The sequence below is a fragment of the Palaemon carinicauda genome, chromosome 15 (assembly GCF_036898095.1).
Source record: "Palaemon carinicauda isolate YSFRI2023 chromosome 15, ASM3689809v2, whole genome shotgun sequence".
Taxonomy (NCBI): Eukaryota; Metazoa; Arthropoda; class Malacostraca; order Decapoda; family Palaemonidae; genus Palaemon; species Palaemon carinicauda.
Window position 1 is genome coordinate 130,469,622 of NC_090739.1, and position 21,580 is coordinate 130,491,201.

Below are 21,580 nucleotides of genomic sequence, written 5' to 3' on the forward strand. Positions count from 1 at the left end.
TTGAACTTTCCTTAGAATCTTCTTATAGTTATAATGCTGATAGAATATTGCTTATGAGTTTGTTACTGGGGTAGTTTGTATAATGACTGGTCTTGTACTGTACAAAATTCATTCAAGGTCCTTAGAAGTTTTAAACCCTACGTTTTAAATATTTAACTTAGCCGGTGATTATATAATAGCTGCAACTCTGTTGCTCGACAGACACATACATAAAAAACTCGCCAGCGATCGCTATGCAGGTTGCGGGTGTGCCCACCAGCGCCAACTGTCGGCCAGATACCACTCTCGATGTAAAAAAACCTTCAATTTCTTCTCTGTCGACGTGTCGACAAGACGTACTTTACTCGCTGTTGAACCTGGAGTTTTTCCCATCATATTTGGTGAAGTACTTTAATTTGGTTTGAGCTTTCGCAGTACAGGTGTTTTTCTTCAAATAAATCCTTGAACTCTTTTTTGAATCGGATTAATTGTTGATGACTTAGATCGTTTTTGGAATTTTCCCTTGACTAATTCAAATTGGCTGACCCTTCTCAAGTTCCCAAGTTTCGAAAGTGCAATGCTATGGACTGTCATAGGCGTCTTCCAAAGGCTTCTCTCGACCCTCACACTGTTTGTTCCAATTGTTGGGGTAAAACCTGTCAATTGGAAGATCGGTGTGAGGAATGCGTGGGCCTTTCGGAATTCGATTTTATCGAATTTGATAAATATACACGCAGACTAGAGAGAGAAGTTCTTCTAGGTCGGTAGATTTTTCCTCTCCACATGCCCCTGAACCTATTCCTTCCCCTGTAGTGGTTGTTCCTAACCCTCCTCCTAGCACTCAGGAACCGTCGATGGCAGACATGATGCGTGCTATTCATGCCTTGGGGGAGAGAGTTGAGGCTTTAGCAAGTGACTGAAATCAACTCATGGCGGACGTAAAGGAACTCAAGTGCCAAAGTGCCACGAAGGATAGTGTCAAAGTGCCTAGTGTTACGCAAAGTGTTGTGAACAGTGTTGGCTCGAGGGTTCGTCTGTTCGTGCCTGTCGTCCTCCTAGTCCGGGACCTCTTGCAAGCTCCCAAGCCCAGGGGAGAAGCAATGTCGTACGACTCATGGGTTCGAGAGGCCTTGATCAGCGAACAGACGTTCCCTCCAAGGTATCAGGCGTATCTCTCCAAGATCGCCCCTACCTAAGTAAGACGAGAGAGCCCATTTTTACCTCGTCGTCCGAAGGTATTTCACGTAAGAAACCTTGGACCAAGGTCTCCAGACCTTTAAAGCGTAAGTCGGTCCCTTCAGGACAAGTCCAACGTCCCGGATGTAGCCACTGGGACAGTTCGGACCCGTTGCCGTCATCTGATGACTGCTCGCCGCCTAAGAGAGGCAAAGTTGTGCCGTCTCATTCGCTAACCCCGTCTGTTACCGCACCAGCTTCCGTCGACCCTAAATGGGTGTTACTGCAAGACATGCAGTCTAAGCTTGCGTCCTTGATGGAGGACTACAACGCTGAGAAGGTTACCGTTGAACCTACTGGCCATCAGCCATCCAAGCGTTCTGTTGTGCGTCCTGTTGACGTGGATGTAGCTTTCTCGCGTCAACCAGTTGGGGTGGTACCTCCACCGATGCGACCTAGTGTGGATTTCCAGCCGCACGTTGACGGTAGGCAACGCACTGATGCGATTGGTGACGTTCAGGACGTTCATCATCCATCAGAGTTGACTTGTTTTGACGTGGTGCGTCAACCTCCGCAACCCGGTATGGTGTTGACTGCACAACCCAGACGGTCTAAACAGTCTCGGGTGGACGCTGTGCGTCCTCGCGCACCTGTTGTTGTTGACAGTTCCCAGACTGTTCAGCAGTTCCAGGACGCTGCGTCCGGCTCAGTCACGTATGCACCTGTGCGACCGGACTCTGCGAGTCAAACGTTGCCTACACCTTTGCCGTTTTCTCATCAGTTATCGGATGAGGAACTGTCAGATGAGGATGTTGCTGAACCACAGCCTGAGGATCAGCCTTCAGAACTTGATGAGCCTAAAGCAGTTCAACCATCCTTGGACTTTAGAAAAGTCATGGCTGTGTTTAAGGAGTTGTTCCCTGACCACTTTATTTCTGTGGCTCCTCGTTCGCCGCCGTCAGAGTTTGTCTTAGGCGTTCCTACTACCATGCCTGCCTTTACTAAACTCGTTCTCTCTCGCTCATCTAAGAGAGCTTTACGGATGTTAGGCGATTGGTTAGAGACCAAGAGGAGTTTAGGGAAGACAGCATTTGCCTTCCCCCCATCTAAACTCATCTAGATCGAGCGTCTGGTATGCCACGGGAGAAGTTCTCGGCTTGGGAGTTCCTGCCTCTGCCCAGGGCGACTTCTCAAGTCTTGTAGACTCTCCCCGCCGCCTTGCCATGAGACGCTCGAAGATTTGTTGGTCACCCTCGGACCTGGACCACCTTCTTAAAGGCATATTTAGGGCGTTTGAAGTCTTTAACTTCCTGGACTGGTGTTTAGGAGCCCTGAGTAGGAAAATCTCTTCTGCCGATAGGGATGTTCCTTACTCATTATGTCCTGCATGGACAAGGCCGTCCGTGATGGGTCCAACGAGCTTGCCGCTTCATTCACGTCCGGAGTCCTAAAGAAACGAGAGTCTCTGTGCTCTTTTCTGTCAGCAGGAGTGACTCCATGCCAAAGATCCGAGCTACTCTTTGCGCCCTTGTCTAAGTGCTTGTTTCCTGAAGTCTTGGTTAAGGAAATTGCCTTGTCTTTAGTGCAGAAGGACACCCACGATCTAGTTGCGTCCTCGGCTCGCAAAGCTCCCCCTTTGCCTGCCTTGTCTGCCAGACCTAGGATAGACACTCCTGCGTCCAGGTTTATCCCGCCCTTTCGTGGCAGAGCCTCCAGCAGGGGAGGTGCTCGTGCCGAAGGGAAGAGAGGGAAGAGGAAAGGATCCAAGTCCTCTAAGGGCAGAGTCTGACTGCCCGCAACTTCAGACAGCAGTAGGTGCCAGACTCAAGAACTTCTGGCAAGCCTGGGAGAAGAGAGGCGCAGATCAACAATCTGTGAGGTTGCTCAGAGAGGGGTACAAAATCCCTTTTGTACGCAGACCTCCTCTAGCGACATCCCCCATCGATCTCTCTCCCAGGTACCGAGAGGAAGAAAAGAGACAAGCCCTGAAACTGGAAGTGTCTCTTTTGCTAGAGAAGGGAGCGGTGGTCAAAGTCTCGGACCTTCAATCACCGGGGTTTTACAACCGTCTCTTCCTAGTATCAAAGAAGACAGGAGGTTGGAGACCGGTGCTAGACGTCAGTGCTCTGAATGTCTTTGTCACAAAGACGAAGTTTACCATGGAGACCACAAAGTCAGTCCTAGCAGCGGTCAGAAAGGAAGACTGGATGGTCTCTCTAGACCTAAGGGACGCCTACTTCCACATCCCCATTCACTCAGACTCCCAACCTTTTCTGAGATTCGTCTTCGACGATGTGGTGTACCAGTTTCGGGCCCTGTGCTTTGGCCTAAGCACAGCTCCTCTCGTGTTTACGAGGCTTATGAGGAATGTGGCAAAATTCCTCCATTTATCGGACATCCGAGCCTCCCTTTATTTGGACGACTGGCTTCTCAGAGCCTCTTCCAGTCATCGCTGTCTGAAGGATCTCAATTGGACTCTAGATCTGACCAAGGAATTGGGACTCCTAGTCAACTTGGAAAAGTCACAGCTGGTCCCATCCCAAACTATTCTGTATTTAGGGATGGAGATTCACAGTCAAGTTTTTCGGGCTTTTCCGTCGGCCCCCAGAATAGATCAAGCCCTGCTCTCCATCCAGAAGATGCTGAAGAAAGAACGCTGCTCAGTCAGGCTTTGGATGAGTCTGGTAGGAACGCTGTCATCCCTGGAGCAATTTGTCTCGCTAGGAAGGCTACACCTCCGACCTCTTCAATTCCACCTGGCTTTTCACTGGAAAAAGGACAAGACGCTAGAGGCGGTCTCGATCCCGATTTCCGTAAAGATCAAGTCTTGTCTGACTTGGTGGAAGGACAATATCAGCCTACGAGAGGGCCTTCCCCTGGCAGTTCAGAAACCCAACCACGTTCTCTTCTCGGACGCATTGGACTTGGGCTGGGGCGCGACGCTGGACGGTCGGGAATGCTCAGGTCTGTGGAACTCGAGTCAGAGGAGCATGCATATCAACAGCAAGGAGCTTTTGGCAGTTCATCTGGCCTTGATAAGCTTCGAGAATCTCCTTCGAGGCAAGGTGGTGGAGGTCAACTCGGACAACACCACGGCCTTGGCGTACATTTCCAAACAGGGAGGTACCCACTCACTGACTCTGTACGAGATCGCAAGGGACCTGCTCATCTGGTCAAAAGATCGAGGCATCTCCCTAGTAACGAGGTTCATCCAGGGCGACTTGAACGTCCTAGCAGATTGTCTCAGTCGGAAAGGTCAGGTAATTCCAACCGAATGGACCCTCCACAAGGATGTGTGCAAGAGACTTTGGGCGACTTGGGGTCAACCCACCATAGATCTCTTTGCAACCTCGCTGACCAAGAGGCTTCCAATCTATTGCTCTCCAGTCCCAGACCCAGCAGCAATACATATAGATGCCTTCCTCCTAGATTGGTCACATCTAGATCTTTACGCATTCCCACCATTCAAGATTGTCAACAAGGTACTGCAGAAATTCGCCTCTCACGAAGGGACAAGGTTGACGTTAGTTGCTCCCCTCTGGCCCGCGAGAGAATGGTTCACCGAGGTACTTCGATGGCTGGTAGACGTTCCCAGAAGTCTTCCTCTAAGAGTAGACCTTCTACGTCAGCCACACGTAAAGAAGGTACACCAAAGCTTCCACGCTCTTCGTCTGACTGCCTTCAGACTATCGAAAGACTCTCGAGAGCTAGAGGCTTTTCAAAGGAGGCAGCCAGTGCGATTGCCAGAGCAAGGAGAGCGTCTACCATTAGAGTTTACCAATCGAAGTGGGAAGTCTTCCGAGACTGGTGCAAGTCAGTTTCCGTATCCTCGACCAGTACCTCTGTAGCCCAAATAGCTGATTTTCTCTTATACCTGAGAAAAGTACGATCCCTTTCAGCTCCCACTATCAAGGGCTACAGAAGCATGTTGGCCTCGGTCTTCCGGCATAGAGGCTTAGATCTTTCCAACAATAAAGATCTGCAAGACCTCCTTAAGTCTTTTGAGACCTCTAAGGAACGTCGTTTGGCTACACCTGGGTGGAATTTAGACGTGGTCCTAAGATTCCTCATGTCAGACAGGTTTGAGCCTTTACATTCAGCCTCCCTGAAAGATCTCACTCTTAAGACTCTTTTCCTGGTATGCTTAGCCTCGGCTAAAAGAGTCAGTGAGCTTCATGCCTTCAGCAAGAACTTCGGGTTTTCGTCAGAAAAAGCTACTTGTTCTCTGCAGCTTGGTTTCCTAGCCAAAAATGAGCTACCTTCTCGTCCTTGGCCTAAATCTTTCGATATTCCTAGCTTATCGGAGATCGTAGGCAATGAACTAGAAAGAGTATTATGCCCTGTTAGAGCTCTTAAGTTCTACTTAACTCGTACTAAACCTTTACGAGGCCAATCTGAAGCGTTATGGTGTTCGGTTAAGAAACCATCCTTGCCTATGTCAAAGAATGCTTTGTCATATTTTATCAGATTGTTAATACGAGAAGCTCATTCACACTTGAGTGAGGAAGACCGATCTTTGCTTAAGGTTAAGACGCACGAGGTTAGAGCTGTAGCAACTTCTGTGGCCTTTAAGCAAAATAGATCTCTGCAAAGTATAATGGACGCAACCTATTGGAGAAGCAAGTCAGTGTTCGCGTCATTTTACTTGAAAGGTGTCCAGACTCTTTACGAGAACTGCTACACACTGGGACCATTCGTAGCAGCGAGTGCAGTAGTGGGTGAGGGCTCAACCACTACAATTCCCTAATTCCATATCCTTTTAATCTGTCTCTTGAAATGTTTTAATGTTGTTTTTATGGGTTGTCCGGAAGGCTAAGAAGCCTTTCGCATCCTGGTTGATTTGGCGGGTGGTCAAAGTCATTTCTTGAGAGCGCTCAGATTAGGGGTTTGATGAGGTCCTGTTGTATGGGTTGCAGCCCTTGATACTTCAGCTCCTGGGAGTCTGTCAGCATCCTAAGAGGATCGCTGGGCTCCGTAAGGAAGACGTACTTACAAGGCAGAGTAATCGTCTAAGTCGACTTCCTTACCAGGTACCTCTTTATTTTGGTTTTGTTATATTGATAACTTTCAAAATGAAAAAACTCTTAGCTTATACGATGTAAACATATTTAACTCTGGTCTCTACCCACCACCATGGGTGTGAATCAGCTATTATATATTCACCGGCTAAGTTAAATATTTAAAAATTATATTTTAATTATAAAATAAATTTTTGAATATACTTACCCGGTAAATATATAAATTAAACGACCCTCCCTTCCTCCCCAATAGAGACGCAGTGGGATGAGAAGAAATTGAAGGTTTTGTTTACATCGAGAGTGGTATCTGGCCGACAGTTGGCGCTGGTGGGCACACCCGCAACCTGCATAGCGATCGCTGGCGAGTTTTTTATGTATGTGTCTGTCGAGCAACAGAGTTGCAGCTATTATATATTCACCGGGTAAGTATATTCAAAAATTTATTTTATAATTAAAATATCATTTTTCACAGAATTTTACTTTTTAAAATGTACCTATAATGAGCATGTAGATGGAGTCCTGCCCTACATTAAGTGAATTTATATTATCATCACTGATGAAATTTTTAATTGGTTAGTTCTGTCATGATAATAATATTGTGAAAGAACTGATAAGACTTATTGTGAAAATTTGTTCATTCAAAGCCTACTAATCTGGGAAACCTTAATGCTTGTAATGAGTGAAATCTTGAAAGAAAAAAGTCTAGATATGCTACGAAAGGCCAGGCATAAAAGGGAAGAGAAGTACCACAGTACTACTCATTGTTAACTCTAACTTTGATCAAGTAATGTGTTGTAGAAAGTTTTTGTTTTTTGCATGTCTTTGAGATTTGTATCTTGCAAATGTTTCCCATTTGTTCCGTCTTACTATTTTTGTGTGTATTTTGTGTAATGGTTTTTATTTCCAAAAGTTATTTGAAAAATAAATAGCAAATCACTTGGAAAGCTGTGGAACAGTTGCAATTACTGTTGTTGAATTGGAATGGACTTTGTCAGCAATTCCATAAATGACTTTATACTCCCCAGAGGCATTTTTGTTTGCTCATGTATTTTTTTTTACTCGTGAAAATAAATATGGCAAGTTTTTGCGGTATTTGATTACCAAGAAAATACAATCTAAAGATGGGGAAGGAATGGAGGAAAACTTATTCTGCTGACCTCCATGCAAGTGCAGAAATATGTTGGCAGAACTTCTTGCTGATATTGAACATGTAACCAAATATCTATGTATCCTCTGCGTGTGTTATCACAAGATAATTCAACATGTTTATTAAATGGCCAGAGGTCTAAACAAAGCTTATGAACGAGAGGAATTTAACTGAAGCCGAGGGAAGTCCCTTGTAGAAGAGGCATCCCGCCTTTAACTACTGTACTGTGAATCCCCTCGCTTTTAAGTTTCTACTCATTATCACTGCAGTATTTCTTCTGTTATGAATTTTCTCACTTTCCAATGGAACGATCAAAATATGCCCTGCTGTCTTCCCCAAAAGGATTTTCTGTCATTCTTGCCTCTCCTTTGTGTCTTCATTTTATATGGTTAAGGATTTCTCAAGTAATTGGGAAAGTTTTACAAGCGTCCAGAATACACTCTTACTGAGGAACTTGGGAATTTCACAATAACTTTTAAAACCTATGGAATGTGATGTAATTAGGTCCTCAACTTACAACATCCAACTTACAAACACTTGGAAATACAAACTCAAATTCAACTGAAAATAACAAAGATAAGATAAAGAAATACTGTAAAAATCAATATTACATCATTTGATACAGCAAGCAAAATGGCCTTTGTAATAACCTGATATCTATTTCAGCTACTTTAGTAGCTGGAAATCATAGGCATGGGATTCAGGTTAGACCTACACTAGGCGTAAAGTTAATAAAATTCGACTTGCAAACAATTAGACTTAAAAAGACACGTCCGAACGTTCACGGGTGCTAACAAGGAATGATGAGAGAAGGTTAGGTAGTGGTGGTGGTGGGGGGGAGGGCAGTAGCTGTAGTGAACGACACCTCTTAGTAACGGGGGATTTTGATGAGGGAGAAGTCTAATTGGAAAGGGATCAATGGTAGTGGTATCACTCGCCCCAGTTTTAATACACACCCTTAAGGGGTGAGCGAGCTGGATATATTCCTAGCATTCCATGCAACTTTTTTCTCTGGTATATTTAGCAGTATTTATACCTTTGAAATGGTGCTTTAAGGAGCAATTCACGGAGCGACACAGGTTGAGCCCAGAAAACAAGTTCTTGGAACTAATTAGGTTTGTAATGGTTTTATGTTAGCATACTAATTATGCAAGCCAAGTTTATCATACTGGAATTTTTATGCATGCATATCAGTCAAGCTTGACAAAAGTTCCTTGTAACTGGTGGGGAAGCCTTATAGTAACCAGTTTCTTTTATGGAATATGTTTGCCTGTCTCACCTTTGCATTTTTTGCTTGTACAAAGAGTGGTTGTAGATGGGCACCATAGTGAGTATAGGAATGTGACATCTGGTGTTCCTCATGGTAGTTTTCTTGGCCCATTGATTTTCATACTATAAACACATGACAATGTGGTTAAGCTTAAAAAACAAGCTTGTTGAATATGCAGATAATGCTACTCTATCTGCATCAATTCCATCTCCTGAATGTTGATCTAGGGTTGCTAAATCCCTTAATAGAGATCTAGCTAAAATTAGTGCATGTTGCAAATTATGGGGCATGAAGTTGAACCCTAACTAAACTCAAAGTATGATTGTAAGTAGGTCGAGGACAGTGGCCCCTCGACATCCAGATCTCTCCATTGAAAATATTTCTTTAACTATGTATTACTCTTTTAGAATTTTAGGTATGATTTTTTATAGTAAATTTACCTTTGAGAAACCCATTTGGTTTGTCACCTTCACTTGCACAAAAAATTGGCATAATGAGAAAGTTTTTAAAGGTTTTTAGTGACGAATCTATTCTGAAGAAGTTTTAATTCTTTCGTGCTGCCTTGTTTCTAGTATTGTTCTCCTATTTGGTCTTCAGCTGCTGAATCTCATCTTAATTTGTTGGACAGGAACTTACTGTCTCTTAAATTTCTTATTCCTGATCTAGATTAATCTCTAGCACCAGAACACTGGAATGGACAAACAACCTTAGTAATTTTTCGTAGTTGGGGAAACATCCTTGTTATAGGGATGAAAAGCTATGGTTGCAAGAATAAGCAGTTGAGGGATTCTGTTATTGAATGCAAGTATTGGTATTGGAGTGTAAATTCAAGTCACTGGCTTTCAAAAACTAGTTATTATTGAAGCCTTTTTTACACTATATTTTCCTTTTTTCCCATTTTCATCAGTAATAACATGAATTCAGCTACAACACATTTTTCTTGTTGCTATCTGTCCATATCGATTGTTCCCCTCTCTACAACAACTGACGAGGGTATCATAAGTTTAAAATATAAGCCTGGGCACCACTGCATTGGAAGACCACTTTGCTGTCTGTTTCATCAAGCATAGTGTGGAATAGCTCTTAGTAAGTACTAACTTTAGGCTCTGCTATTGAACATTTACAAGTACAATATATGTGAATTCAAATAATAAACTAGAAATGATAATCAGACAAATGCTTTACCTCAAAACTTTGCTTATGATTATTACATTTCTGTACTAAGGAGATTGAATTGATTTAAAGATCAACATTGTCAGAATTGTTTCATTTCCATAAGATTATTGTAAAAGATTCGGCCGTGCAAGGAAATCTAAGAAGTCTCTGATTTATGGAAGAGATTAAGAGGATACACACATTCCCAATTGTATCTTTTGACCTAATTGAATACTGTTTTAGGAATAGTTGTAGATCATAGGTATTTTTGCTACCTTCTGAAGACAGGGATAGCATTTTGATCTACCTCTTGAGTACTCTCTTGCCTTTAGTGCCTTAGTAGACGACTTGTTTGATGTTCAAAACAATTGGTTTAAGGACCTAAAGTTTCATGTTCTTTGTACCTTTGTTTGGAAATTAAGTACATTTGAACATCTATTTTTGGAAACGGTTCAAGTATCCCTTCTGAGTTCAGTAAGGGTGATCAGATTTTGACATTTTAAAAAGATACTAATTTCAAAAGTCAGTATGTGGTTTCCCATTTGTTGTTATCGCAGCATACTGAAACTCCTCTAGTGTGGATAGACTTCCAGATTTTTTCCTATTACATTTTGTCTTACAAATATTTGAATAACCCTTCCTCAGTAAACCCAAGTACCTTGTTGTAATAAATAGGGCCATCTCAGTCATTGCGGTGTCCTGTAGATTCATTGGTAGTGCTCCGGTATTGAGGTGTCCTGTAGATTCATTGGTAGTACTCCGTCATTGCGGTGTCCTGTAGATTCATTGTTAGTCCTCCGTCATTGCAGTGTCCTGTAGATTCATTGTTATTCCTCCGTCATTGCGGTGTTGTGTAGATTCATTGTTAGTGCTCCGTCATTGCAGTGTCGTGTAGATTCATTGTTAGTCCTCCGTCATTGCAGTGTCCTGTAGATTCATTGTTAGTCCTCCGTTATTGCAGTGTCCTGTAGATTCATTGTCAGTACTCCGTCATTGTAGTGTCCTGTAGATTCATTATTAGTCCTCCGTCATTGCTGTGTCGTGTAGATTCATTGTTAGTGCTCCGTCATTGTGGTATCCTGTAGATTCATTGTTAGTCCTCCGTCATTACAGTGTCCTGTAGATTCATTGTTAGTCCTCCGTTATTGCGGTGTCCTGTAGATTCATTGTTAGTCCTCCGTTATTGCAGTGTCCTGTAGATTCATTGTTAGTCCTCCGTCATTGCAGTGTCCTGTAGATTCATTGTTAGTCCTCCGTTATTGCGGTGTCCTGTAGATTCATTGGTAGTGCTCCGTCATTGCGGTGTCCTGTGGATTCATTGTTAGTCCTCCGTCAGTTATTGCGGTGTCCTGTATATTCATTGTTAGTGCTCCGTCATTGCGGTGTCCTGTGGATTCATTGTTAGTCCTCCGTCAGTTATTGCGGTGTTCTGTATATTCATTGTTAGTGCTCCGTCATTGCGGTGTCCTGTGGATTCATTGTTAGTCCTCCGTCAGTTATTGCGGTGTTCTGTATATTCATTGTTAGTGCTCCGTCATTGCGTTGTCCTGTAGATTCATTGTTAGTGCTCCGTCATTGCTGTGTCCTGTAGATTCATTGTTGGTGTTTCATCATTGCGGTGTCCTGTCCATTCATTGGTGGGGCTTCATCATTGCGGTGTCTTGTAGATTCATTGGAAATGCTCCATCAACAGTGTGCTGTAGCATGAACATGGCATCAATGCTCCATAGAGTATATAGATGATGTTATTTCCTTGTGTTGTGTTGGTACAGTGCCATTACCCTGCTCTAGTGTCATTAGTGTCTGCTTCTCACTACAGCAGAGGTATGGCATTAGCTCCTGAGAAGAGAGAAGACAAAGTTAAGCATAAGATTCATATAGCTGTATTTTTTATTATTGTGAAGACTGCCTTTATGGATGAGCTGTGTTGGTTTTTTAGAAGTGCAAACTATTATCGAGACCTAACCAGTGGAGGGGTATCTCAGTTTTAACCACTGTTTGTTCAAATTTGTAATTCATAAAATTGAAAAATTATATTTATAGCTCATTGTTTTATTACTTTTCCTTCACTGCTGATTTTTTCCTTTGTATTTCAACACATAAGTCTAGAATGAAACTAATAAAATATTGAATGACTCATTGCTGATCACTGTGATCATTTATAAATGTTCTCCTTTTCTTTTACAGGATGGCTGCGTTCATTGTGATCTCTGCTGAAGCGCCGTGTTGTTGTATGTTTGTGGAGTTTGTTCAAAAATATTCGAATTGGGTTGAAACTCGACCTCATTGGCAGAAAGCAGCATTTTATGTGATGTAAGAGTAGTTAGATTTCCCTTTTTTACACTTATTTTCATGAATTTCTTTACTTATTTGAGAGTTTTCTAAGCCAAGTATTGCCTGTGTAAAAGTTAAATCTGATTCTCTTTTCTGTGGATTATTTTAAGCTTTAGGTTTTATAGTCTCTCTAAATGATGTTGAAAGGAACTTGGAATCTTTCACATTGTATTTGCGGTAGATTTTCCTTTTTTATATATAAATTACATACAGTATATTATAGTAAATTGTTTGTGTGTTTTGTAGCAGTAGATATTTTGGTGAGGGAAGAAGTAATCATATAGTTAAGCAAGCAATGAAGACAGTACTGTAGAATGATTTTGTGGAGAAAAGTATAGGGATTTTAATAAAAAAAGGTAGCCTTCCGGCAAGAATTATGAAAGCAGCTCCTGTAGGAATGAATTTGGATGCTGATCTTTAATGGCTGTAAAAAGGTAAGTTGAGAAGTATTGTTTGCCTTATTTATAGATAGTTACATGAGTGGAGATTATGTAAAAGTAGTTTTGTAAAGGTTATTTTCATGTAAAAAGATGGGTTAAGTCAGTTTGAAGTTACATACAACACCCACTAAATAGTGGAGGTAACCCAAAAAGTGCTGTATCAATGGAGAAAAGGTCTTGGGATTAGTATTTGGTAGATTCTGGTAGAAGAATAGATTGAAGTCTAGAAGCAGCTACAGGAGAGAGAGAGAAAATGCGGTTAGGAAGGAATCATCATGTGAACACAAGTGAAAGATAAAAGAATTTTGTGTAGCAATGTAGAGGGGGTGAGGTTGATGCATTGCTTGTCAGTTATTTTGTTTAGGTATATAAAGTAGCTGCTGCTTCCTCCGATGCCTTAGATGACCGCGGAGGTAGCAGCAGTAGGGGATTCAGCATTATGAAGCTTCATCTGTGGTGGATAACGGGGGAGGGTGGGCTGTGGCACCCTAGCAGTACCAGCTGAACTCAGTTGAGTCCCTTGTTAGGCTGGGAGGAACGTAGAGAGTAGAGGTCCCTTTTTTGTTTTTGTTTCATTTGTTGATGTCGGCTACCCCCCAAAATTGGGAGAAGTGCCTTGGTATATGTATGTATGTTATAAAGTAGCTGTTATTTCGTTGGAAGGTTCTTCCTTAATTCAAGTACTGTATAAGAATTCAGTTTACTTCATGTATGTAAAACAATTATCTTTTTATTTTGTGAGCAATACCAATTGTGTAAAGATTGGTGAATTTTGAAATGGTTGAACTATCATATGAAAAGTGTTAGATCAAGCTCCTTATAGTTTTTACACTCCTCCTTCTTACAGCATATCATTACCAGCAATCATCATGTGCCCAGGCTTATCCACAGTGTTCGGATCTGGACTCATTTTTGTGACGGGGGTGTTGTATGGCTTGATGGCTCTTGGCAGAAAGTAAGTCACTGTTAAGCTTTTTGTTATTTTTATTAATATGTAACATTAACTCTTCTTCTTCTCTAACTAATTATATTAGATTTTTACATTATCATCCTATTTTGCTTTATTATAATCTTGAAAGTCAAAGGTCACATGGCAATGTTTGTTATTGCAGGTTAAATTTTATTGTTTAAAAGTATAGTACAGTACTAAATAATGGGAGAAATGAAAGGAAGACTTCAACTTCAATCTAGTAGTGTTATAACTTGTATGTGGAACTATTTCCAGTTGTTCAACAAGTAAATTATTTAGGACTTACTTTATCCACTTGAGAAAAACTAATCTAATTTTGTGCCGAGACGTAGCATTTGTTGAGAAAATTAAGTTTTTCCTTAAATAGTATTTCATGAAAGATTCTTGATGTATCATCTTTAGTTATGTAATGTAAATGTATACTTAAAGTATTTTTAAAATCATCCATTTAAGTTGAAAATTATATACTTGAAGTTTTGTATTCTATGTTTAATAAAACTTAGGAATGGGATAAAAGTAATTTGGACATAATATTGCACTATGATAGGTATGCCTTTCATGATAATTTTCAGTAGATGTTTGTTACAGTTTTCTTCAATTAATTGGGTCAAGGGAATTTAGTTTCAGGACCTTTGTTCTTGAGAAGTTTTCCACCACCTTACCGCCATTTTATCTCGGATGGTTATAAAATATGATTGGATATTTTACTGTACATATCCCAAATTACAATTTGGATAGATTCTTAACTCAGAGAGACAAAGTTATACTATACTTCATTGTTAACCCTTTTACCCCCAGGCTATTTAGAACTTTCCATCCCTTAACCCCCACTGGTTATTTTTTATTCAAGCACATTTTGCAGTTTATATTTTTCAAATTGCTCTAACAGCCTTAATTTTCATCATAGAGAGGTCAGGTTGGTCTCATTCTCTTGGGAAATGGCTGAAATTTCTCAAAAAATTATCAAAAAAATAAAAAAAAATTGTAAATAGCAGTTTTTTGCAATGACGTACCGATACGTCCATGGGGGTAAAGGGATGTGTTTTGTGAAACGTACCAGTACGTCCTTTTGGGGGTAAAAGGGTTAAAAATTATATATATTTTTTTAATCTTTCAACCTGCTGTGGCCTGTGAAAACATTTGCCAGGTACCGGTACTTGCAAAGAGCAGAAAATTCCATGAAAGTTAAAATTAAAACTGTAACTTATGTATGAGACTATCGCCTCTGGAAAATCCACTTTGGAATATTTTCTTCCCGTGAAGAACAAGCCAGCTTTAATTTGTAATATTCTAGTTTCATACTCTTGGCAAGATATTCTACTTGAATAATAGTTTGATTAGCCTTGGAAGTGGAAGTATTTAAGCTCCTGAAGCAAAAATGTTGAGGCTTTTATTATTTTTTTTTATAACTTTCTTATTCTCTGAGTGTTCATTATGGCTTTGAAATGAACAAAACTAACTAACTTTTATTTAACATTTGTAATGGGAAAATTACCTAAAAAACATGAACATGGTGCTAGTCAGATAAGATAACATAAGTTATGATCCTTTAACAGCTATAACATACAAGGTCTGATGTTGCAAAAACTGAAAAAAAGGTAACATTTTGCAAGGTGCAATCTGTCCTATCAGAAAAGGCTTTCGTGCAAGTTGTTGTCTATAGGGGTTGAGTCATGAACCATGCTCCATTTTGCTCTAACTTTAATTTAATAAAGTACAGTATACTGCAAGTTTTCTTGATATTTGTTTCAAGTTAGTCCCTGTCTTAATGATATAAATAATTTTCTTCAGATTTAAGGTGGTGTCCATGTGTGTGTCTGATTAATCGAACCATAGTATTATCAATATAAATGAAATTTTTTTTAGTATTTAGTTGAATATTGATCTTCATACTATACAGTGCAGTTTAGAATTAGTATCAAAATTATATTTTCTCATAAGTGAATATTTTTTATATCTGGATTTTCATTAGATGTTGTACATAGTACTATATTTTTTAAGTTTATTGTTTGTGTAAGAGGAGGCAAAAGAGTATATGATATGATTTCATAGATTAGTCACAGCTGAAAAGTATGTTTATGACATAAGCTGAATTACAATTTTGATGGAAAGTTTTTATACAGATTAAAAGAATTATGGTGTTGAGGTCTGTAGCAGTTGCTTTGTGTGTGTGTGTATTTTTAGGATGGTAATTTACAGCGACAGACATTTGGTGTTGGACATATCCTAGGTTGCATCTGTAATCTAATGCTGTTGTAGAGTGGACTAAATTTCATGTCCAAAACAAGATTATTCATTGTGTTTGGGAATGCTGAAAATTACTAATACGCTTTTTTAAAAGAGTTGCAGTAGTGTATGATATAATGATATTTGTACAGTGGTATCAAATATCAGTCATAATATCTACCTCAGGTCTTGTATGGGTTTGTTTCATGCTAATTTATATGATCTATGAACTGAGAGGACCAAGTTTTGTCAGACTGCAGTAGAAGTAAAGGAATATTCTTATATACTTTACACTGGAGTGGCAATTGATCACAAGGTTTCAAAAACACTGAACACTGGCATAAGCTAGAAAACTGTCCTAACTCTGTAATATGATTTGTTTTCATCTAACATCTCTTGATTTTATGTTTTCTTGGGAAAAGGGTTTTCAAAACATTTGATTGCTTGAATAATTTTTGAAAGCAAAACCATGTCACGTTTCCTGTTTATGTTTTTTATATATAGAGATGTAAATTTTTGATGTCCAACAGGGGAGAGAGGGCTGCTCATATCTCAACTCCAGCTTCATCTCACTCTCAGAATGGGCTTCCTGCTGTTTAAGGTTTTGAATCCTGTAGTTTCTGTAGCAGTATGTATATCGTTCTCCATTGTACCTAGTTCATTTAAATATGTATGTGCTTGCGTCTAACAGATACAGTACTCTAATACTATCCTACTGCAGCAAGGCAATAAATTCCAAACGTAAGCTATGCCGATAGGACTATTATTTTTCTGTAAATGATTTCTGTCTGATCTCTTGACTCTTCTGTAGTGATCATACAATGGATTATTTTTACATTCAGAATACACCCATATCACGCGAATGATGAAGGCATGTGGTTGTGCAGCATATTGGTTTACAAAATCACAGAATTTACAGTTTTTTTTTATTTCTAATTCTATGTATTCCCTGCAACTATATCAGTTGTCAGCAGTCTTTTCCTTAGATGGTGTCTTTAGTTTTTCTAAGGAACTATTTTATTTAGATTAGAAAGCTCTTGTTATAGTTGCTGAGGACCTATCATTATCAACTTCTAACCTCAAACTTTATTTGCAAGTCTTTCCTTTCTCCGTGAGTAGCATTTCAATACTTTTGCTTGGAGACTAGCATAGTAAATTTATAATTTGGTCACCATCAATGAGCATTTCACTGGAATGGTATAAGTTGCTCGGAATTTTATAGTGTTTTGTGGTATTTGAAGCTCCATCATGCACCTTCTTGAGATTGTGTGTGAAATTTTAGGCTTGGGGCTACTTAAGATGGTATTTGAATTTAATATGGTAAGGATGATATAGTTTGGAAAGTCAAATGATGGTAGCCTTAAACACATGGAGGTGCTTTGGACACTTTTTGACTTTGGAAGGATGAGCTTGGAGATGGGAATCATGCTTAATAGGATTAGCTAAGATAGTAATAGAAATAGACTAAAACCTGTTTTGATAGTAATTGAAATAAACAAAAGCCTAGCAATTGAAATAAAGAATAAAGCTATTTCTGCCCAAACCTGCAAAGGAAGCACTTGCAATTTGTTTTCACATGTTCTATATGATGAATTTAATATCAAATATTTCTGTATTATACAACTTTTTTTAAACAATTTTTATGCCTAATTTCAGGTTATTTCTCAAAGTTAAAATTTGCAAAATGCTCGCCATAAAACGCTTTAGCTTAAAAATCTTTGGGGTAGTATTCAGTACACTTGAGCGTTGTGCACTGTGATTTCCTTGTTGGAATAGTTATTAATATAGACTTTTAACATATATAATTCTATGACAGGCTGTAATTTAATGTAGGCCCTTGGAAAATTAGAATAATAATGAAGAATGAACACTGAAAAAATAATGATCTGCACGCTTTCTTGGGAAGGGACCAGCTAAATACTAATGGACTTTAAAAGAAGAATATTTTTTTCTATTAGAATTTTAAGATTTTTTGATAATTGTCTAAAAGAAGCATATTTTTTTCTATTAGATTTTTAAGATTTTTTGATAATTGTCTCAAAGAAGCATATTTTTTTCTATTAGATTTTTAAGGTTTTTTGATAATTGTCTTTGATATATTTTTTTTTTTATATTTGCAATGAACATTTTCAACTGATTATAAATGCTGTAGTGGATGCTATCGGAATTGAAAGATTACCTTCTGTAGAGTTTGATTATTGATACTGTATATTTTGTGGCATGCAAACATTATTTTTCATTGTTTTTCACATGATAAAACTAGTAAACTCTATTAAGTAATAAGCATATGAAAGTAGCAATTCTATATCAGAGACTTCTGTCTAATGCTTTCTTAAATAAAATTTTGACTAGATAATGATACTGTAAAAATTTTTCTATATACCTTGCTCATAATATTTTGTCCTGTATTTGTCCTATATAGTATAAATAGCATTGAATATTTTTCATTGTGGGGGATGGAGCTGGGTTGGGGAGTCAGCTGACAAATACTAAACAAAAATCTGTATTTAAACAACTTTTTCTGCAGGTAGTTGGCCAATTTTCAAATAGAGGAGCTTTAATATTGGTTATGAATTCCTAGTCCTTGTAGTCTCACTAATCTTAAACCAAGGTTTATGAGCAGTCAATTCCAGGTACATCCCCTCACAGGATGTTGCCATGTTTCAGCCCGTGCCGAGTCACTGAGGCGGCAGATTTGTCTGTTGTGTCGTCAGTTATGAAATGTGTGCGTCTGTTAACACCACATATTATTATAAAGTACATGAAGTGAGATATTATTTACAGCATGGAGATCAACAATAATTCTCTCTCTCTCTCTCTCTCTCTCTCTCTCTCTCTCTCTCTCTCTCTCTCTCTCTCTCTCTCTCTCTCTCTCTCTCTCTCTCTCTCTCTCTCTCTTTTTTTTATTGTATTTTTTTCATGTAGCTCAGATGTTCAATCAATTGCCTATGATATATCATGGAATATTCCTCCGTACTCCATCTGCAGAAAATACTGGCTTATGTTGAAGGCAGTGTTTTGGATTGGCTATGTAGATGTGAACGAGTTGCTGGTCTATCATTGTCTGTGTCAACACGGAAAGTTAACAGCAGAGCATACTGTCATCAGTACAGGAAAACGTTTAAATAACCGGTGCCAGTTTATTTCTCTACTGAGCCGTGTGGCTTGTCTGATCTTAAATTTCAAACTGGCTTGTTAGTGTCCATCAAAATGACCCATTAAGTATATGTGACATATATACAACAACGTTGAGCATGTGTTTCGTAGTCAATCATAACAGAACAGCAACATTAAAATATATATGATACATTTCTTTATTGTTTTACAAATTCTTCATACTTTACAAGTTTACTTTCCTTTTATATGTTAAAATATTCACCTTTATATTGTATCGGTGTTTGTTTACTTATCCATAATGTCTTTGACCTAAATTAGGAAATTGGCACTTCTCTTGTTTAGACAGCAAGGCAATGGTGTAATTGGGTATATTCCCTGCTCGACTTCCGTTGGTTTTAGAGAATCTATTATATGCCATATCGGATCATGTGGTAGCTTACACGCACGGTATATTTAGTTAAACTTATTGTTGAGTCTGCTCTTAAACCATTGTGTGTTGATGGAGGAGACATTTATTCATTCCTCCCCTCCAGTATTTATAGTCCTGTCTCTTCAGAATTTGCATAGGTTTTTCCCACATTCTAAATTTTGAGGCTGTCAGTTATCTTGGGTTTGATTTTGGTAGTTTTTCATGTTTGGTGAAAAGGAACTCCTTTAACAATAAAGTTCGCCACCGTTACCCTTAAAATCCGCCTTCCTCTTAAGTGTACTGTTGTATCTTTAGCTTTTTTACTCTTAAAAAAGCAAATTCTCCTAATGTTTCTCTGTCCCCCTTTCATGGAAAGCTGTATGAAAGCATCATATTTTACGACTAGCGGGACTAGAAATTGGCACTAGTGTTTTACTACCTTTGTTTGCATTATTGTTCATATTTGTTGGGTACCAACTGTTCCTCTCTGAGACAGGTTTCAGCCCTTCTCAAAATAAAATGTCTCAGTGCTAACTTTCTTTATATCTTGCTTTCTCCTAACTTAATCATCAAATCCAGCTAACTGAGATCACCCTAAGGTTTCCATAATACCCAGGTTTACTGGTAACTATATCATTATACTGAATAATTATCTATTTGCAGTAAACAGCGTTTTGTCATAATGTCTTTACTTTATCTAGAGTATTCAGCAGTGTCTGGCATAAGACATGTTAGTCATACAGTGGTACCTTGGTTTACGAGTTTAATTTCTTCTCAGAGCGAGCTCGTACTCTGAAATGCATATGCACTCATTTTTAAAGGGTTTTAATGGCAATTATTGATCAATTCAAAACCCCTAGGACCAGAAATGAATACAAAATTTTTAATGCAAAATAGAAACGGTACTGTAAAAAACAACTGACACAGAAATTTGATAAAAAATTACTACATGGCAACAGTCCCTCCTGGTCTCTCTACTTCAGAGAAATTCTGTACACTGCATGATGGTCTTGTTCTTACAGTACCTCTCCACAAAAATATGCTTACGGAGGGAAATTTTTGCTTGCACAAAGATTCAATACTCGTAAACCAATTTTATTTATTTTGCTTGTAATCACTCACTTGTAAATCGAAGTACTACTGTACTTTATAATAGTGTTTTCTCATGTCGTTATACATTATTGATGCCAAGTCTGCTTCCTTCTCCTGTCTTAGTTTTTTGGGAAACTTTTTCTGACCCATTCTTTTCTTCCATTTTATTCTAAACCATCTCCAGTTTTGTATCTCATGTTCATACCTTTATTTTGTTTTCAACAATTTTAATCAAAACTTTCTTCCTTCTGTATCTTATGTTCATACTTTAATTTTAGTATTCTTTCATTTCCAAGTTATTTACCATCACTGACAGTCAGTAGTTAATAATTTTAAGTACATTTGATTAAGGAATCTGCTCCTCAAGTTTAATTTCTAATTAGAAATCATTCTACATATTTTTCTCGACCTCTCCCCAAAAGTTTGATCTGTCAGCTATTAAGAATATGGGAATTTAGTATAATTCAATTCATCTTGAGTTGAAAAGTCTTATAGAAGTTGTAGTCGGCTGGAAATATTGATTGAATGGTTAGTTTTTTTTTCTCTCCGAAATATTGTTTGACTTTGTACATTGATCAACATTTTTGGTATCCAGGTTACTTGAATTTCTCATAGAAACATCATATATGGTTGTTCATATTCGTAGATGATTCTGTAGTTTATTTCATCTGTTCTCATGTCTAAGCAAAGTATAATGCATCACGCTTGTTGGATAAGCTGTTAAATCAGTTATAACGAACATACACTACAGCATGCGCTGTCAATCCACATTTGTGATAAATTCGGAAAACTACTTTTCAAAGGTTTCATATTGTCAAGAGGATTGTTAGGGTGAAGAATTTTACCTTTTATAGTTTAACTACGTGATAAGGGCAGAAAAAACTTGTATATACTGTAACTTTTTTTATTCTGTATGTTTCAAAACCATTAATTTTTTTACCATTTTTAGATTAATATGGGCAAAAAAAACTTGTATATAACTTTTTGTTTCTGTATGTTTCAAAACCATGAATTTTTTTGTTCATAGTCCTTGATCTCTAAGTGCAGGGAAAGCAGTTTTAACACTTAACTTGTACTAGGTTTTAAAATTGCCGTAAGATAACAGTATTAAATGGTTACTAACATGGTTTATTTTTAAAACTTGATTTATAAGAAAAATGTCCAGTGTCACAGGTAGTCTCTCAGAACTTGGTTCTCGTATAATATCTTGATGATATGGTCATGATTGGTAAATGTCAATAATATCA

At 38.6% G+C, this 21,580-nt stretch overlaps 1 protein-coding gene across 6 annotated transcripts in view; it reads left to right on the plus strand.

Annotated features, from left to right (window-relative positions):
• The window catches only part of LOC137654749 (calcium channel flower homolog), a 65,694-nt gene that overhangs the window by 29,249 nt on the left and 14,865 nt on the right, over positions 1 to 21,580 (plus strand). For 4 of the 6 annotated variants that reach the window (XR_011046709.1, XM_068388672.1, XM_068388673.1 and 1 more), the window contains exons 3-4: positions 11,933 to 12,058; positions 13,367 to 13,474. Coding sequence is in view for 5 of the 6 variants with exons in the window: in XM_068388672.1 (XP_068244773.1) it covers positions 11,933 to 12,058; positions 13,367 to 13,474 (234 nt within the window). In the remaining variant the exon portion in view is untranslated. Of the gene's footprint in view, positions 1 to 11,932; positions 12,059 to 13,366; positions 13,475 to 16,245; positions 16,344 to 21,580 lie in introns of all 6 variants that reach the window. The other 2 variants (XM_068388676.1, XM_068388677.1) reach the window with 2 other exon arrangements.